At 35.8% G+C, this 21,587-nt stretch overlaps 1 protein-coding gene across 19 annotated transcripts in view; it reads right to left on the minus strand.

The window, feature by feature from the left end:
* Positions 1-21,587, minus strand: part of DMD (dystrophin) — a 1,213,044-nt gene that overhangs the window by 237,159 nt on the left and 954,298 nt on the right. For 18 of the 19 annotated variants that reach the window (XM_062608089.1, XM_062608087.1, XM_062608095.1 and 15 more), the window contains one exon: positions 999-1,179. In XM_062608089.1, the coding sequence (XP_062464073.1) occupies positions 999-1,179 (181 nt within the window). Of the gene's footprint in view, positions 1-998; positions 1,180-20,538; positions 20,674-21,587 lie in introns of those variants that run through there. The other variant, XM_062608100.1, reaches the window with a different exon arrangement.

Consider the following 21,587-nt stretch of genomic DNA (forward strand, 5'->3'; position numbering starts at 1 on the left):
AAAAGAATTATTTCCATCCAGTGGTATTTATTCAACATCATCACTTATAACTAAATTTTTTCAAAGTATGTTCTTCATAAATAAATTAAGGCATAGAGCCTTCAGTGCCTGGAATTTCCAGTTTTGAACTTTCTGTCAACATAAAAGTCAGACACTATCAAGGATACTGGAATAAAAGGTCCTGCCTCCCAGACAGCTAATCAACCTTTCATTAAAGGAATTTTAAGACCTCACATAGACATATGTGTATTACTCTCAGAAATTGTAGTGAAGAAAGAATGGCGAAAACATAACAGTATATTTCAACAGCATCATCTCAACTGATTATTCTTCTTTCTCTTCAAGATTCTCCAAACACTAAATACAACATTCTCTTAGGATTTTTTGTTTCAAAAAAAAAAAAAAAACCAAAAAATCAACCCAAAACTGTTTGCAAACTGTCCAGCCGTTAACTATGAAAATTCTAATCGTTACATCTTTTTATTATCGCAACAGAGCATGTTGAAAATAATCAGCAAAATACCAAATTAACATTTTTCATTTATTTGAAAGTAATGGAGAAAAACTAATTCAATTAAGCTACAGAGAATAAATTTAATGTGATTTATATGACTTCTATCAATATCAGAAATGCTTAATAAACTTTCATATTTGTCAAGTGCTCAAATCAAAACTGTAGCTCGGTAGAGTAATTCATTTTTATGTGACAAAAAAAAAAAAAGGAATTATAATCCAAATGCCTATTTCAGCAAACATTCCTTTTTGTACATTTTAAAAGTTGCACTTCAAGACACTTTTTCAAAGGTGTTATATACTGAAAGATGTCAGACAAAATCATGGTGTGGCTCATGTAAGATTCCTGCAACAATTTCCGAAGCAACACGTGAAGGTTAGTAGCAGAATCAGTTCTCTTTTTCAAAACAATTTCAGTTTATTCGAGTAGCTACAAATTGGAAAAAATTGGAAAAAAAGTTGCTAAACTGAGGTGCCTGACTTACTTGCCACTGTTTCATGAGCTCCCGAGCCATTTTGGCATCCTTTTCTTTGTGTGTAGCATCCTGCAGGACATTTGCAGTTGTTTCAGCTTCTGTAAGCCAAGTAAGGAACTTCTCAAGATCCAGGTAGAATTGTTGCAACATTCTTAGAGCCGATTCCAGTGCAGCTTCACGCTCACAAACCCTGCGCAAGTACAAATTGTCAAATGCAGCACTCTTAAGAAGAAAACAAGTCTTAATAATTTAATCAAAATACAACAAAAACGCACTATGTATTTTTCATGTACCAGTGAAGATAAGTTTGCAGATACATTAGCTACAGAACTTGCACTGTATGTCTTGCAGGTAGGGTTCCTTTTTTAACTTTTCTCCTGAGAACTATTTACTGGAATTCATGTGGTAAAAAAAATTAAGCAAAAAGTATATCTTTGAAAGTATTATGACTGAAACATGCACAATTAAAACCCAAACAAACAAAACCCAAGGCCACAAACACAAAAAACCCACACAGAAAAAATTACAATTTGTTTTAATCCAAGATTGTTTTCTTATTTGTCATTAACAATACAGTGGGAAAACTTGTTTATTTTTAGAAATCATGAAATAGTTTCTGGTCACTACACAGTATGATGAATTATTCGTTTTTGATGTGAAACCTTTGGAGATTGTGTTCAGCACTTTAAACTCCAATAACACTGAAGTTTGGGGAGCAGGGTTGTGGTTTTGGATGTGGGTTGATTTTGGTTTGTCTTTGTTTTTTTAATATGATAGGTATCTTTGTTGTAATTTATCAGTCACAATGAAAAATACAATTTTAAAATATAAAAGCTATCTTATCCTTGGGGAAGATCTAAAGAATATATTGAGCAAGAACACTAACGGCTTCAGCAGTTTCAGCATGGTGCTGAAAAAACCCAGTATATCTGTCTTCTATCAACATTCATGTGCAATGTTGGTGTTACATGTACTCACCAATTTTTTCTGCATGGAGCCTGAGCTAAATATGGATTTAGAAAGGTGAGCAGGTAAGCATGACATACTGCTCATTAACACAAGTCTGTCAATGCTACTACTATTGTATTACCTGCATAATTGTTTAACTTCAACATGGTAATTAGTATTTTTTTTAGTTCAGAAAATAAAAGGCATTTGATTAGCAAAAAATCAAATTGTGTTACTTAAAGCAGAATGAATGCAATTGATGCACAACCATGCTTAGTCTATGAATCTGTGGAGATCTGTATATTTTTAGATATATCTCCTGTCTAGCTTTATAGTTATTTAGACAGATGATAGATTTTAGGAGCTATAATTTCTCGAGTTGTAACTTAACATGAAGTTACCAGAGGTGGCCATGAAATTTCTAAATGCTAATCTCTATTTCAAATCCTGTTTGCTGTCACAAAGAAGTTGTACTCCTTAGTAAGTAATGATATTAACATGAAACCTAGTACAGTAGTTGAAGTAAGAAATGAAACAAAAAACTTTCAAGTGGTACTAAAATGTTTTTTGACAAGCATATAAGTAAAATGGAGAAAAGGAGAGTAAGTTGGAGTATAGGCAAGGACAAACATTTCTGAAGAAAAAAAACAAAGTCCTCCCAAAGAGCCAAATCTCATAATAGCTACCATATTTTTAATTCTTTAAAATCTAATACACCCACCAGAAAATATCTAGTACTTTGTATTTTAAATTTTGATACATCTAATATGCAATAAAATCTCAACTACATTGACAGCTCTCCAGTGTATCAATAAGTTTCACTCTACTTCGCTGTCCAATTACTTGAAAATTATAAAGTTAGAATAGAGAAAAGAAAGCCTAAAAATTAAGAATAAAACTGAGTAAAATTTGGGAAATTAAGTTATCTGAAATCTTGTGTGTGTGATCTTAAAGTTCATAAGCAAGGTATTGCGTTATTAAGTAAAAGTCAGCATCTGTACTGTGATATACATACAAAATCTATAAAACTGGGTATGATGTTACGGAATCTAACAAGAAGAGAAAATGCTGAGGTATGAGAATAATGGTGTCATTGAATGAAGAACTCTTCCAATATATTTAAGAATCCCAATCCCATACAACACAAGGAATGCAGTGTTTGGAGAAGGTCCATGCGTTTGACTAACAGTTTTTCTTCAGCTGTAGTGTTTGTTGCGTAATTTGTAATGAATCATATTTTGAGTGTCTGTTTGTTTGAAATAGTAAGCTTATTCACATTACATGATACTTGCAAGGGTCAGTGTTTAAATAATAATTTGAGATGTTCAGGTAACAGGAAACATAGTAAGTGCAGGACATTATGCCAATGTACACTACACTATATTGATACAGAATACATAACATGTAAGGAAATATATCAAAGAGTAAACACAGAATATATTTATGATGGGTGAAGTAACAAACTTCTGTTCCACAGGAATTCCTTTAAAAGTAATATAAGTAGAGAAATTCTGCATCATTCAGTGTTCAATAGATCACTAAATCACACTTCCTCTGCAGACTGTGTGATCTAACGTTATCACACTGAGATGTAAAATAAAATAACCTGGACTACTGCCTGCCAAAGTATTACTAAATGGTTTTACTTCTATAGTTCATGGGTTGTCTCTATATAACTGTATTTTATCCTGACATTCCATACAAATAAATTAAATAAATAAAAAGATAATAATAATAAAAAAGTGTTCCTGTATTTCCCTTTTCTGAAGCTATCACAGACAATTTGTACAACATACATCTTCATGATTATACCCTTTCTCCCAGTTTGACAAAGGAACAATTGCAAAGCAATATTGGAACATTTAGTTTTTGCTACTAAACAAATTTAAGCTTTTACTGGTAACTCTTTTTCAGTCGCTTTAACTTTGACTGATAATGAACCTATCAAAGAGGCAGAATAATTTAACCTCCCATAAAGTAGGAACATGAGATGTCATCACAGACAGGAAGAAATTTAAATTCTTAAAGTGAAAATTAAATTCTTAATTTAACTATTATTGACAGAATTGTGAAATGCAAATTCAAAGTAAATCATACTAATTTATTTTGGGAATGCTGTTTAGAGAAACTATTCCAGAATCTATGAACTATATTCCATAGAGCCACTTAAAGTTATTAATATATGTTAGTAAGTTTTTAATTTGCAGATTAACTCTGGAATGGCTGACACACGTTAGGTATAGAAAACTATGTTGAGACAGCATTTTAAGTACTGCTTCCAGGTGGTTTTCATGATCTCAGCCTGCTTGACACCTCACTTAGGAGGACACAGTATTTTTCCAGTAACACTTTTGCATGAATGTTCCTTTCAGTTCAACCATCCTGACAGAGGGTACTAGCTTTCCTCTCCTGTAGAACACTGGCATGTGGATATGGATTTAAATTTTTTGAGTGATCTTTATGTATGCATCCTTACATCCTACTATCACTATTTTGTCTTGCCTGTTACAAAGTGTTCTTCGCAAAGTTGATCGTTGAACAATGGAGATTGCTCCCCTATGTGCAATTCTGCCTCTGAAATGAGTTCTATGTTGCAAATGATGAGAAAACCTCAAAGTGCAATTAAATGCAGAGCTACAGTATCAGCATCTGAACCACTCCAGAAATCAGTGTTCAGATGTAGCTGACATTCATCCACAGGCACTTATCCTCCCATTATTGTGACTGAGGAATCAGGAAAGCTTTAGTGTGCTGGTACAGAATATTTTTACTTGAAAGACAGGCTTTCAGAATTTTTTTTTTTATTTATTTTGTGCTTTATTCCCTTCCCACAAGGACTAAGAGGCTAACCTGATGAAAACGCTACCTCTTAAAAAAGCAACAATAACTTCCTAGAATGCTTTGCCTGATCTTTATCACTGCTAATATCTCCCCGAGGACAGCTGATGTGGAGAACTGAAAGAAAGAAAGATTGCATTTCAGTGGTGGAAAGGTCTTTGAAAAAACTAAAAAATGCCTCTTTTGGAGCCCAATGTGAAGATATAAATACTGCCCTATTGATTCAGGTATACAAACAGGATTCCTACAGGTGACATGTTTCTGTATTTCTAGGTGTAATACTTCTTTCTGCCTTATGTTTCTTTCTCAACAATTTGAGCTATTGGCTGAAGGCTGACTCTCAGTGCCTTCAGAGCAAGTTGCAGGGTATCTCTGCCTTGGCTGCACTATCTATACCGATTTGGTATGAATAACCAGCAAACTTATTTTAAATTCCAGGTGTAACTGTGCAGACAGAGAGACAAAGTGCAATAGCTGCTGCAAAATAAACACACCAAGGCAGTTCTCTGCTGATTCTCTTCTGCAGGAGAGAATGACAAAACCCATCAACACCCCCATCTTGCAACTGGAACTCAGACTATCGTCTGTTTTGATACGGATACAATATTGTTCTTTCCCTGACAACCACACACAGTTTCCTAAATGATGACAGTCTTTTCAGGTACTAAAATTAGAACATCCTAAACCATCTCCTGATCACAGTAATTAGCCCATGTAATTTGTCCTGTCTTAAAAAGCTACTGACACAAAGGGGGGGAGGAAATGTTTCAAAGAGTAGTTATTCACTCTACTAAACAAAACACAATTGTTTTTTTCCTGATGAGTTTTTCTACTGTAAAACTATTCAGTACCAGAAAACATGTTGCACTAAAAAATTTTTCTGTTTTTTAGGTTTACATAAACTTCACTAAGTTTATGTATTTAGTAAAATGGATGAAGCAGGAGAAACTATTTCTTTTAGCATTGTTCATTGACAGGTTCGTTTCTAGTCTTATACTTGTCATAGGCCTTCTTAAAACAGCCAGACTCTTGAAAACAACAAAACACATCAGCCCCCCTCCCCGCCAAGCATTTTCCTTTGAACTGATGGTCTTTTTAATTGCTTTTGTACATTTAGCAACAAACATTTTTTAAATTTAGCCTGTTTGTTCCTTACTTTTCTTTATTAAAGCACCATTGAACTTTTATAAAAGAAAAAAGGAAAAAATTGTGTTTATCTATAAATTGACAGATCAACCTTGGATATTAATCCCCCTTCTCTTCTACACCATTATTTGTTAAGACTGAGAAGGGTTGCCCAAAGCAAAGGGAATAACACACCTTAGGGCACAAAGTCACAAACATAGATTTCTGTACAGGACCTTTAAATAACCTCTTTTTAAATAAGCACCTGCCAACATCAGCACAGAGGATCTGTGTTATCACAGAGGAAACTTCCTCATCAATCTTTAAAAAAATAATTCGTCTTTTATTCTCTGCTCATGTATGGGTTCACACACTCCCCAGATGACTCTTAATGGAATAGAAAGCATATATATATAGAGAGAATTCTTTTTAACAGGCTTTTCTTGCCACCACCTTGCTTTGTCTGTGTCCTGTCCCACTGTTGTCCCCGTGCCCCCCCCACTGTTTTCTGAATTTACGGAACCGATTGACAAAATGCAGTCTAACCCTTGTATCATTCATTAAAGAGAATCATAATGGGTTCTCCATTAAAGGGAGAATCAGAAAACACAAGAAATCCTAAAATCAAAACTAAAACCAAACAGCCAAAACTGTTCTCTTATTCCACCAGAAGAAGCAAAAGTATTACTGCTGTTTAAGTCTTCTTCACACTCCATGGTCTATATAATATGTAGAATTAAGTTTTTCCTTGCATTCCAAAACATTTCATTCTTTTGAGATTCCAAGGCAGTCTATGCTACTATTTAATAAAAGACATATTAATTACTAAGATACAATTTATTAAGATAAAATCTTTGCTTTCTAAGACAGTGAAGCGTAATTAAAACTGATTATGAAAATAATTATATTCTGAAGGCACTTGTTTTCTTACCCTTAATTACTGTAGAAACAACTAAATTTAATAAGACTGTCAAATGCACTGATGGCATTACATAAAATCAATTAGGCCTCACAAAGGATTCTACTAAACTGCTAGTGTACTTTTCGTTTAAAGCTGCAACCTCTGAGGGCTGAGCTCAGTGGCCTAGCAGAACAATGATTTGCTACCACGTAAGAGAAAGAAGTCTCAGTTTCTGTACTGGAAAACTTCTCAGGCAGCACTTAGGGTTCTTATTAAACCATGCATCACCTTAAGTGAGAATAACACTAAATAAACAAATATATATTTTGTTTCCCTCCTCTAAAACATTGACCTTAATTAGTACTCACACTACACAAAGATGCTGACAGATCAGAGGGAGTGAAATTATTTAGAAAAAATTATTCCGATATATCAATGTATTTTAATACGCATAAAATGCTAAAAAGAAATAAAAATGACAAACAAGGTCAAGCTTTGTAATCTTCAGCTCAGAAGCATCTGGTAATCAAAATTGGTTAGCATTTGAGTAAGAAAGAGAGATGGCAGACTGCCTACTGTTTCTTATGTCTATATAATCTAATTTAGTAATATTAGTTGTAAAGAAACATCAAGGTTCTTCAATCCTGTTCTTTTTGCAGAAGGAACAAACTCACTTTTTAAAACTAATCAATCATTCCCATGTAGCTGCTATTATTTCTGAATAGGATGTGTAAATCTAAATAAAAGTCTTACTAAAACCAGCTTGAACTCATCAGTTCAAGGCTTACATTCATGATTGTATTTGACACCATAATAATCATCATATCTTCAGGATGAAACCTGGTTGCCAATTCTTGATTTAGTTCTGCTTTTTCCAATTAGATGAAAAATTGCATCCCAGCAGACTGCCCACGAATTATGTTTATATTTACAGTTTTCCACCTGTGAAAGAGCATAGCAATACATTCTAAAATTCTAACCTGATAGCCATTTTCTTCTTCATGCTTCCATCTCTGGTTAATAAGAGAGAGAAAAAAGAAAAAGGAAAGAAAAAAAAAGTAGTCCTATATTCCAGTTTGTGCCCATTACTCTTGTCCTGTCACTGAGCGCCACACAAGAGCCTGGCTCTGTCCTCTTTGTACCCTCCAGATCTTGAGGCATCGCATCAATGCCCATGGACTTACACAACCCAAGTTTGCTCGCTCCCTTCAGTTCAAGAAGGCAAAAGCCAGCAAATAAAATGGGTCATATTTCACAGAGTTATGTTTTTTATCCAGGTTCACAGAAAGCACATCACAAAAACAGCACAGTGTTGACCACTTAAAAACACCACAGGAGACATGACAAAAAATCACTGGGTGATATTCCTTGTTCTCTGTGTTATCCCAAGGAATTCCTATGGATTAAACACTCAGGTACAAACATCTTAGTGCCTAAACGCCGGACAGACAGTTGGGACAAACACATCCAATAGTACATTGGTATATGAAACTGTTTAAAATAAAAGTCACCTTCCCATTCCATAAGATCTGGTATTGAGCATTGTTACACTGCCATTATAGCATTGTATTATAATTTTCTACCAGAATGTCTGAATCACTAAATTACTCCCAATTTTATGCTTTGATCTTTATTCAGAGAAGTCATGGTTCAGGTTTTCTAACAAGGTATAGACAATGCACAAAGCTTGAGAGGAAAAAGTTTTTGTTTTATCAGAGACCTGTATGTATAAAGTCAACTACAGAAACGAATCACAATCTATATCCACAACAGACATCACAAGAAAATAACTGAATAGCAAGGGGTGGTATTGATAGAGCACATGCAGGCAATGCCCCACTATTTAGCCTGGATATTACTTTTTCTAAAATGGTAGTCATCTTAATTTTTCAAGTTCTATTCCAGTACTACAAAGGATTCCTAGAAATCAGATTAGAACAATTATGTCAAGAATTCACGGGAGGAAAAATAATGTAAAACATTAAAAAACAGATCGTTTCTCTCAGAAGAACCGTAAAAAAGAAAGAAAATAATAAGTATTTTAACTTTCTTAACCTCAAATAAGCACTGGAGATAGCGGCCTTGTGTTGCAATTAACAATTAAGTTCAACTGATATTAACATATCTATTATGTATGCATGGATGGACTAATGATAACCTGTTAACCTTCCTGTTAAGAATGCAAACAAGTAAATAAGTGCATTGGTAAAAAAACCCTGTAGCATTACTTGATCTCCATTTCATTCTGCTCATGAAGTGTGAGGTACATACACATGACTGTGTATAAAATAATCTTAACAATGTCATGGAGAAATACAGTTTTAGACTAATTTATCACAAATTCCATGCTTTGCAGTAGCCACAGATGTCTAAATTTTCATACTTTACTAAGTGATTTAAATTACTGTACAATTTCTATCTAAAGGATAAAATTCTGAACAAGGAAATCAAGGAAATAAATAGATATTTTTAAATCCACATGGAATTATCATGACATATTGTTCTTCTAGGTCTTTAAGATATTTATGTGCTATTTTGATATCTTATATTAACTTCTGTAACTCTTTTATGTGTATCCATACTTCTGATCTAAAAAAATCCATCATTTGCTGTCCAGTACCTGCAATATATTGTCTCATTAAGTAAATTCTTAAAAGATTTTTGTGTTCAAGGCCAGGTTGGACAAAGCCTTGGGTGAGATGGTTTAGTGTGAGGTGTCCCTGCCCATAGCAGGGGGGTTGGAACTAGATGATCTTAAGGTCCTTTCCAACCCAAACTATTCTATGATTCTATGATTCAAAGTTGCTCTATATAATTGTTTAATATGCTGAAGCTTATTCCAAATGACAATCTGAACAAGAATGGCTTATATTAATAATTTTATTAGCCCCAAATATAAAGTAATAGTATTATTCTAGTAACTTTAATATGACTTGCTCATTTCTCCCAGTCTGAGCTAAGCATATTATACATTTAGAAAACTTCTGATGGTACCACATGAACATAACTATCATAGAATCATAGAATGTTCTGGGTTGGAAGGGACCTTAAAGGTCATCTAGTTCCAACCCCCCTGCCATGGGCAAGGACACCTCACACTAGACCATATCGCCCACGGCTTTGTCCAACCTGGCCTTGCAATCTGCCAGGGGTAGGGCATCCACAACATCCCCAGGGAACCTGTTCCACTGCCTCACCACCCTCACAGTAAAGAACTTCCTTATATCTAATACAAAACTCCTCTGTCAGTTTAAAGCCATTCCCCCTTGTCCTAACCCTACCTGCCCTTGTAAAAAGGCCCCTCTCCAGATTTCTTGTGGGCCCCTTCAAGCGCTGGAAAACTACTCTTCTCCTTGGAGCCTTCTCTTCTCCAGGCTGAACAAGCCTAACTCTCTCTGCCTGTCTCCATAGGAGACGTGCTCCAGCTCTTTGACCATCTTCATGGCCCTCCTCTGAACTCATTCTAACAGGTCCACATCCCTTTTGTGCTGGGGGCCCCAAAGGTGAGTGCAGCACTCCAAGTGGGATCTCACAAGAGCAGAGTAGAGGGGGAGAATCACTTCCCTTGACTGCTGGTTACATTCCTTTTGATGCAGCCCAGCACATGGTTGACTTTCTGGGCTGCAAGCCCAGGTCATGTTGAGCTTCTTGTCAAGCAGCACTCCCAAGTCCTTCCCCTCAGGACTGCTCTCAGCCCAGTTTGCCCAGCCCATACCTGTACTTGGGATTCCCCTGACCCAGGTACAGGACCTTGCAGTTGGCCTTGAACTTCATGAGGTTGTCACTGGGCCACCTGTCAAGCATGTCAGGGTCCCTCTGGATGGCATCTCTTTCCTCCAGCACATTAACTGCACCACACAGCTTGATGTTGTTGGCAAACCTGCTGAGGGTGCACTCAATCTCACAATCAATATTGTCAACAAAGGTGTTAAACAGCATTGGTCCTAATAGTGACCCCTGAGGGGTGCCACTCATCAGTAGTCTCCATTTGGACATTGAGTTATATGTTCAACAACCTTTCATATTTGTGACTAGCTAAATCTTGCGCCTCCATAATCAGGCTGTGCCCAAAAAAAATATATATCTGGAAGGAGAAGCCATCTGTAAAGAATAAATACACAATACATCTATACAAGTACTGAAGTGTTTCCATCAGAGACAGAAATGAAGCCCTGTTTTGGCAACTGGTGCTAAAGATTTCTGCTTTCAAACATAAATATCATTCTACATTTCTTTATACATTTGCCAACTTTTTCTTAGAAGTAATTAAAAGACAGGTATGAAAACTAGAAATAGAAATATTGCTTTATTGACTATCCACAAGTTAAGTCCTTATGTCAGGATCTATTTAGGAACCATGGCAGGGGTGGAAAATTACAGAAATGTCTTGAATGAAACACAACTGAGGTTAAAAACTCATAACATAGTCAATGTAAATAACATTCAGCCATGAGCATTAGGGTGTGAAGAGCAAGACGGAAAATATTTGGAATAGTCTAACCCAGGCAGGACTGTGAATAATTCCGGATGAAAGATATCATCAGGAATGTGATAGTGGAAAGATTCAGTCTAGATGTGTACAAAATACCAGACACTACAAGGAGGATCTTAAACTCAGTATTACACTGCTGCCTTCTTCAACTAGCTGTAGCTTTGAAGGAATTTAGTATTTAAAATTAAGACCAACAGCTTCATGAAGATGTCAACACATACTAGCATCTGAAAGATTATTGATAAAAAAAAATTAACCCACATTATGCCCAACATTACCTCACTCTCCTAATTCTGGCTTGAATACGTTTTCCTAGCCAACACAAATGAGAGTAACACCAGACATAAAATGACTAAATCAGTGACATGATGTGAAAACCAATTTACCCAAAGCAAAATTTAATAAAAGTGTTCTATGCTTCTATTTTCATTTCCTCAACATGAGAAGTAACAGTGACATGTGTCCACAGCTCCAAGGGGTCAGCAGAGTATTAAAAGGAACGGTGTCACCAAAGGCAGATCAGAACTATGGTTTCTTACAGCCATCTTATTTGAGCAAGTCTATTCTGCTGGACAGAAACAAAGAGAGAAGACAGACCTGGAAGAATCGCCTCCCATCCCTTGGAGTAAAACTACATTGTGAAACTTAAAAGATTGACTACCACAAAAATAAATCTACCTTCTTGGAATCAATAAAGAAATATGTCTCATAACAGAGCAATGGACACTATCAGTGATTAATTAACAACACTGAATTATGAACCTCAGACATGCTCTAAGCACCAAGAAATCATGGAAATTTCTGAACTGTTTGACATTACGGACAATAAACAGCAGCATCTCTTTTAGTTTTTAAAACAGTAACTGAAATCAGTATATAAAAGTCCTGTTGTGGGGTACAGAAAATGCCTCAAAGTTAGATTTTAGAAAAACAGCCACCAAATGAGACTTGCCTAACATGAAAAAAAAAACACAAAAAAAAAAAATAAAACCCAAATCAAACAAAAAAAGTAATATGAAAGAAAAGAGGAAAATAAAGAAAATAAGAAAGAAAACATAAGATATTAATAAGATAAAATGCAGAAAGTGGGAAATGGTTCTCGCAAGCTGGGCACTTTAGGTAATTCCAATAATAATTTGTTTTTTAACATACATTGTGTCAACTGAGCAAATGGAACTTGAAAAATATATGTACACATTTTAAACAGATTAAAAAAATACTTTTTTCTGTCCTTACCAACAGAAAGTGGACCTGTATAACTCATTGCCACAAGGCACTATTGTGTTTGAGCAGATATCTATCAAATACATAACTGATTATGTATCATTCACAAAGGAAGGATCTGCAGATATGCCAGCTAGAGTGATAATTACAAGAGCTATTATTTCTTATTACTTGCAGGAGATAACATTTCTTAGGGTTTGCAGGAGATTTAATGTTCATAGCTGGGGAAAAGCTCATCTTTTTTAAATCTGTCAGGGAATGCAGCACACTACAGTTACATAAGGAGTACTGGTCAAGGTGTGATTGATACTGAATGCTAGCAATATGAACAAATTAATCTTTCCCTTTTCACATACTCCTTGCTTTCTTACTGTTTCCCCTTCTATGTATCAGATACACCTTAAAAACTGTGCTTAGATTTACCAGTTTAATCTCACCTTTTCTTCATGACTTCTCACCACCCCTAATCTAGAACATGCAAGAAAATGACATTGCTAAATTTGCTGCTTTCACATCTTCCTTCAGTATTGCCACTTCCACAGGTCTCTGCCTTGGTCAGTAAGAGTTGTAGCCATCAGCCTCTTGTGCTGATGGATCCTCATCCAAAATAATAATGACTCATTGTAATTTGTCAATTTCTCTGTGAGTTTGTACAAAAGCAACATGTGGTTGAAATATCATTTGCAGTTAAAACACAGCCACAAAACAAAAGGCAAGCACCACTGCTGTCAAACTGACACATTTGGTAGTGGTAGCTCTCAAACAGACTAAAAATTTAATAGACAGCCTGAATTATCCTCTCAGTTTCAGTTATGACTGACAAGCCAGTGAGGGGGAAGCTTACACTGCCTGCACAGCAGCTGATCAGAAGCTACCATGAAACACCACAGCTTGCAATAGCAAGGAAATGCTGTTAAAAAAAAAACACCAAAACCAAGAACAACAACAAAAAACCCCACCACGCACAAAAAAAAACACCACAAAACCAACAACTCAAACCCCCTAAGCAAACATAGAAAACCTTGGCTAAAACAAAACAAGGCTATCACAAGAATAATAATGCAAACAAAAAATGACAATTAAGGTCAAATTCCTTTTTGCTGGCATTCTGCAAGGCCATCAGCTTTATTAATTTCTTTTCCATTGTTTGTTTTAAAGGACACAAAGTCTGATAAGAAGTCTATGGAGGGGAAAGGTAAGTCATGCATTTGTTGCAATAAGCTTTGGATGAGAGCAATAATCAGTTTGCTACACTTTGTCAATTTATCCGCAGACTAATACAAAATAGATTTAAGGTTGGTCTTTCAGGGCACAGAGCACTAACTTCTGTTCTTGTTCAAATAAAGACTAAAACTCTCTAATTCAGAAAATCTCACCTTTAAGAAAAAGAACAACACATTTGTCTTAATCTGCTAACGGAGTAAGAACAAAAATAGACATTTCTGTTCTTTCTCTCACAAAATCAGTCTTACTTATGTCTTCCTTAGTCCCTTCCTCCTCCTGCACCTCCTATGTATGCAAAAGAGTGAGATTTCTCAAATGGAGTGTTTCTTTGAAATGTCCATATTAAGCTTTGATTACGATTCAAATTAGTCCATGAAATCGCTCTCCCTTCAGAATTCTGTTCCATGAGCTATTTAATGATTTTGTCCAGATGGATTTCACTATAGCATAAGAACAGCTCTCATTTTCATCAAAAGGAATAAACAGCATGGAATAAACAACATGGTAAATATGAACAAAGCAGCAGAATTCCATTTCACTCAAGACCAAAATATAAATCAAGAATGGGGGGCGAGGGGGAGGAATAAAAAATGGAGAGCAACTGTCTGAGTGGTAAGGAATGGTCTTCCAGATGTTCTACTTTCAGTTTTCCTGCTTATTTTTAATTATTAACTTGCCCTCAGTATTTGAAGCTGAAAGCCTCTTTGCAAAATGCCAGCACTGTCCTTCTTTTTGTCTATAATGAAATCATTAACATTTGATTACAGCTAACGACACAAACCACTAGACTTTCAATCAGCTGAATACATGGTGTCTAAGAAACCACAGCAAGCCACTTGTGGGGCAGACAAGTTGGATAAAAACAATCATCAATTTAAGAAAACCAGCACTTTATTCTGAATGACAGAGGTCATTTCTGTTTGTCTGTGGGAGGACTTAGCAGACCTACAGATGATCTATTGCCTTTCTGGAATTAATAAAAGTACTAGCCTACAGTTGTATCTATTCAAGTGGTGAGAATGCTAAGTTTATTCACAGTGATATAAGAGTTTTAAGAAACATGTCCCTGAATCCATAAATCCTTTTAGTCAAGTACTGAAATACTGATGCTACCTTTTCCTGAAATAACTCAAGAACTCTTTCCTTTTTTTCAACCTAAGAGCTCATAAAAAAATCACAAGAATACCTTCACAAAGGTGGAAATGATGAATCATGGCATATTATGGGTAACATTGCTTTTTCAGCAGCTCCTACAAGCATTTTGAAAGCATTGCACATTGAAGACTATCCTCTCAGAAAGTGAACCAGAAATATTCAGTACCTCCAGTTGACCTCTCATCTTGGATCCACATAGTGGTGTCAGGACTGCACAAAAAGTACAGTCAGATGACTAGAGAAAAAAGGTGAAAACTAGAATATAAGGAGCTAAGGAGATTTTGGAAGTCATCTATTTATAGGAGATTTGCCTGGAATTGTATTTATGTCTTTTTATATTTTCCTATATGTGGCTGAAATGCCACTATTTTTAGGCTCATTAGAAAACAAAGAAATCTTAACTGATGTCATTGCTGATAAGATTATCTTTTGTACATAATTACCTACACTCTCAAACAAATATTTAATAAAATGTCGTTCAAATAGGTAGCCTCCCTTTTATCTATCATCATAAAACAGTCCCTCTCCCCCAGATGGCCTTTTAGGTATACTTCTTTAATCATAGAATCATAGAATAGAATCATAGAATCGTTAGGGTTGGAAAGGACCTTAAGATAATCCACTTCCAACCCCCTGCCGTGGGCAGGGACACCTCACACTAAACCATGCCACTCAAGGCTTTGTCAAACCTGGCCTTGGACACTGCCAGGGATGGAGCATTCACAGCTTCCTTGGGCAACCCATTCCAGTTACTCACCACCCTCACAGTAAAGAATTTCTTCCTTATATCCAATCTAAACTTCCACTGTTTAAGTTTTAACCTGTTACCCCTTGTCCTATCACTACAGTCCCTAATGAAAAGTCCCTCTCTAGCATCCCTATAGCTCCCCCTTCAGATACTGGAAGGCTGCTATGAGGACTCCACGCAGCCTTCTCTTCTCCAGGCTGATATATATATAATACAGATATATTAAAGGATGATATTTAACCAAGTAAAACATAAACAAAAAAATTATCTCAAATCAAACTCAGTATTAATTGAACCCTTTTTATAATCCTTTTCTGACAGTGTGCTATTTTGTTAAAAAAAAAAAAAGACTAGAACAAAGAAAACAAAAAATACTTCAATCCTTTATCTGAAAACAACTCTTCCAAAATTTCAAAGATACCCATATTTTACACACAAAAGCCTTAGCATTCTTGCATCAGAAGCAGCTAGTAAAGAGTTTTTCTTTAGCATTTGCTGATGTTACTAACTGCTGGAGAGAATCATGCAGCGCTGTACTGACAAAGTAAGACAAATTAGTTTAATGAAAATTAAAGGGTTCTTGCACCGTCTTGTCTAATGTGAAAGGCATTAGGACTTCATATAGAAGTCAGACTTCCCAGAAGAGAACTGGATTAAATGCTTTGTTGAAAATTTTGTTTCTTCTTCTATTCAAAATAATAGTCAGAGCTACATTTTCTTCCAGAAAAACATGCTGATATATTAAATCATTTGCCCCTTAACATAATCTTGGGTGTGATTCACCTTCATTCAATGTGAATAGTTCTACTGACTAAGAAAAATTACTTAAGTCCTTGTTGAATTGAAACCAAGCAAAGTTCTCAAAAGACAGTATGTGGAAAACACCTAGACTGAAAATTCACCTTTTAAATAATAAAGGCAACAAAGATAACCATCTGTTATCAGGATCTCCATAAAACAAAATAATTGCCCTGCAACTGAAATGCTTTCCAGCACTCTGCAATTTTGAATAACTACTGTTAAGCTGGTGTAAATAACAAGCTTCAGTGTGACATACTGGCTGTAAAAAAGCAGTCACATGACATACCTATTTTCTTGAGCTTGGCAAAATTATATTAAAAAAAAAAAATCACCACAATATGATGATAAAAAATAAAATTTACCATACTATGCTGTCTTGGGAAAAAAAAAAAAAAGAAAAAAAAAAGGTTACAACAGAAATTGACATTTGACCATCATCATCTCTATCTGAAGTAGTAGATTTGCAACGATTTCTTGCTGGAATCCATGCAAATGCAGCTGTATGGCCAGGAGAGCAACTGCACACACAAACATGTAAATAAGCTTCCCATATAAACAAGGTTCCCATGGCCACTTACTTTTTAATTTAGCTGTTTCACTGTGTGTCGTGGTTTAAACCCAGTCAGGTAATTCGTTCGCTCACTTCCCCCCCTTTCTTGCCCTCCCCCTGCTCCCGGAGGGACGGAGAGGAGAATCGAAAAGAATGCAACTCCCACGGGTTGAGATAAGAACAGTTTAGTAACTAAGGTATAACACAAATCACTACTGCTACCACCAGTGATAATAATGATAAAGGAAATAACAAGGGAAGAGAATACAACACCTCACCACCAGCCGACTGATAACTTGCCCCCCCTCAGCCCGACCAAGCACCAACCGATACCTCCTCCAACCCCGCAGCCTCCCAGCCCTTCCGGCTAACTCCCAGTTACATCCTGGGCATGACGTGCTGTGGTATGGAATACCTCTTTGGTCAGTTTGGGTCAGGTGTCCTGTCTCTGCTTCCTCCTGGCCTCCCTTCCTCCCTGGCAGAGCATGAGGCTCACAAAGTCCTTGGCCAAACCAAAACATCGCTATCAGTTCTGTTCCCAGGCCGAAAGTCAAAACACTGCACTGCACCAGCTACCAAGAAGGAGTAACATGACTGCTACTGCTGAACCCAGGACACTGTGCTAGAAGGAAGTGTGCCTTCACAAAAAACTATGATAGCTGTTTTTACACGTGGAATTACATGGATTTTTGGAATGCAGACCAACCTTCAAAGCAATAGAAGAATGTAAAATAAAAGGCTGAGTTTGCTTGGAGAACCTAGAAGATGGGAATATTCTTTAAAGTGAAACAGACTGTGATTTTTTTGTCCTTCTTGACTTCAGCAGTCCAAGCCTAAATGAACAAATAAGCTTTTCAGATAAGGCTCCCAGAAAGGTCTAGCTACTGAAAACAACTATGAATCTTCAGTATAACTTAACACATTTCATACTCCTGGCTGTTGCTCATGTGTAAATGCAATTTTTCCTTGCCCAGAATGCAACTCAACTGTAAAGCAAATGTGATTACTTTCACAAGTGCCACAAAGCAAAGTAGTATTACGTAAGGTACAATATATTAAGAAAACCTGTCCCTAGCAGAATGGTCAATTCTTTCTGCACAATTAATAAACTATACTCACAAGCATTATGTAGAGATAAAGTTTACATTCTAAAAATCGTATTTTATATCAAGCAACCATTGACAAGGAAAGGTTTACTGCCCAAAGACCAAAACTAGATTATGACCTTTTCTATACTTACAATTCCTTTTATAGTATGCATTTACAAAGTAAACAGATAAGCATTATACTTTTGTACTGTTTATGACCTCATACTGTTTGGCCATTTGCATTTCATACTGTCCAGCTAACATACAAAATCAAAGTGTTTGCACAACTGGTTGCATTTGAAAATTAACACCATTCTGAGATAAATATGGGGTTTGGTGTCTCAGAACTTTCAAACACTTTGTCTAGAAACTCAACTTGCCACTCCGTCTCTAACTTCCTACAACTTTAATAACAACAACATAAGTACATATTTATTCCTCACTGCCCATACCCTCAAGGGGGGCAGGGGCCTGGGGGAAGTTACCTTTTATGTTTTGACTGGTTTGTGGGTCCTATACCTTGTCTGAGGAGCCAAAACCACATTTTAAGCTCTTAACACCTACTGTGCAGTCCAAGTTCCATTGAGTTCCATTGAACTTGAGCATAAGAACTGCTGGACAATGTGAATATTTGAAGATGCCTATTTGAGAGCGATGCACTGGAGTTCTAACCAACTCTCAGAGTACAATATGTAATTATTGTCATAATATATGCTCCACTTATGAAAGATCTAAGTCCTTTTGCAGCTTAACATTTAAATTAGTGAAATTTAAACACATTTGGTAGAGTCCCTGGAAAGAATGAAATTTAAGTAAGTGGCTATGTTTTATATGATAATTCACGTAAAATATGAGTGCCCACAAAAGAAGGGAGTAATACTCCTTCCCCAGTACATAATACTAACACAATAAACATTTTTATATATAGCAAATTTCTAATGGTTACTTCCTTCATTGTATTTTTTTCTCTTGAGGATACTTTAGTTCATATTTTAGATATATTTTTTTTAATATAAGCAATACAGACTGCTTTTGCCTTAATTGCCACAGCTTAAATAATATTGTTATTTCTTGGAAAGTCAGTGCTTCTAAAAAGGGGAGGAAGAGACCTGTTTACAAGTCACTCTGGCTTTTGTCCAGCTGATCAGTTTGTGTGCTTTTAAGTGTATTTTTGCAGTACCAACAACAAAAATAGAAATTAAAAAGCGGAGGGTGAAAAAGCAACCATCAAGCACTCACCAACTTGGCTATTAAGAGTTGAATGTTATTCATTATAGTTCAGTGTTATAAAACAGAACAGTAAGGCAAAGGGTAAACACACAGCAATCAGCTGCAAATCTACTTAAGCAAAACAAAACACAAGCTGGCAGATGTTGCCTTAATGACTTAAGTACTTGCTTTGGCTGAACTATTATCAACAGGCAAAGTGGAATTTTAGTGTTGGTTGCCTGCCTGTTGTTTTACTAATCTGGTTTGTGGAAACTGAGGTTTCACATTTTTTACAGTGACACACAATCCTGATACTGATGGCAGGTGAGAGGAAAATCAGTTTAAAAGAATGTAAGCCAATCTTAATTTCTCTTTTAGGCCATTTAAGGTAAGGATATAGGAAAAATAAATTAAAATCTTTAGCAGAATATGTCTTCTTGGCACTCAAGACATTAACAAACAATGATAAAATAATTTCTAAAATATTAGAGAAATTGTCAAGACCATTATTTGGAATATATTTCAACATCAATGCAATGCCAGTGAGTCACCAGTACACTACTTATGATCTAGATGAAAATAACACTCACTGATATATCTGATATCATTGTATATGCAACTTGATGGAGAACTAGCCTTCCTTGGAGCCTGTGACAAAAGAGTTCATATGTCTTTCTCTATGGAGTATTATCTTATGGCTCCAAAGGTCCCCACCAACCAGAAATAATTTGCTTTACTGTATGCAATAACCTGAAATCTGAAGCACAGATGGAGGTAAAAATAAATGACACACATCCCCAGTGCAGAACAAATTGGCATTTAAGTAATTCAAAGGCCAATGGATTCCACCTTCTCTTTACACAGAGCTGCTGATCAAAAGAAATCTGGGTGGTTCTTTCAAAGCCTCAACCACGAGCTGCTCCATGCGCAAAAAGCTTGGCTACTGCTTCAAGCAAACCTGGAAAATCTAGAGGTGCAGAAAATCTTCCAAGTCTTTTGCTGACTTGATGCCTTAGTATGTCTGTATTTATCAATGTCTCACATAAGACAGACAGAAATGTGACACAGCCCCTAAGGAAGCTTATCAACTACTGTTCACAGCATGATTCTTTTCCAAGTTCTCAAATCATGAAAAGCCTTACAAAAATTATATACAAAGCACTGAATTAAAAAAAAAAAATAAAAAAATAGAAAGGCAGTAAAGTCATACAATAAAAAAACTAGGAAACTCTGATTTTACAGTTACCTGCTCAGGCTCAAGCCTATGCTTTTGTACTTCATATTGAGAAATGTCAACTCAGTCACCTAACAGCTCTCTTCTAAGACATAAAACACTTTCTACAACGATTCATCAAATGCATAAGCTGTGAGCAAGTCTGTAAGCTTTGTAGAAGCTTGCAAGGAGTGTTTCGTGGAGAATTCATACTCTCTGTTAGCCTAGTACTTGGCTGAGCCCTTGCACCAATGGCGATTCTCACATTTAGCAAACATCAGACACACTTGTGTTTGTGCTTGAATCATTAACAGATTTAAGGACACTCTCAGCTACAATTGCTAATTGCATCTACAGCAGCTACAGACACATCCTGGACTTCAGGATTACAAAGCCATCTCACCACAGGGGTTGTAGTTATATATAGGGACAAAAAGTAATTTCCTTCCATTCTCCCTTGTAACCTTTTGAGCTAATGATTTTACCTACTTATGGAAAATACTTGAGCATTTTGAAAAATGTTGAGCATTAGATACCAAGCCTTTCTTACTCAGGAACAGATGTGTCCATCTGCCTGTTTTTAGCTTTCTGTTTTCACAGAAAGCAAAAAATTTTTTTTAAGAAAACATGGCTACTATGACTATGCCCCAAATGGCTACAATTATATAGGAGAAATGCAGTCAGATACTGTTTATACTAATTTATGCGTTATTGATCATGTTAAAAAAATATTCAAGTTATTATGTGGACATCAACGGCATCTCTCATTTGAACAGGATCTTAAGTCAGTGGTGAGTCTGCTTCAGAAAAAAAGTGCTGTTTAAGTTACTCATTTTTATGAATATCAACTTTATATAAATATTAATCAAAAAGTGTGAATAAATTTCTGTAGCTATCAGTGATTTAAGTAACTTCCATTATACAAGAAGATCTTCTGAATTTACTGAATATTTAACTAAACTGACTTTCCTGGCCTTGTTCACAGACTTTAATTAAAAACATATTCAGATCCAGTTCAGTTCTTGTTTCAGTTACAAGCAATAAAACTTAATCCGACATAGTAATTAAAACAACTTTGATTT

Source organism: Pezoporus occidentalis, unplaced genomic scaffold (genome assembly GCF_034315485.1).
Source record: "Pezoporus occidentalis ecotype Australia unplaced genomic scaffold, CSIRO_AGI_Poc_V1 ctg129, whole genome shotgun sequence".
NCBI lineage: Eukaryota > Metazoa > Chordata > Aves > Psittaciformes > Psittacidae > Pezoporus > Pezoporus occidentalis.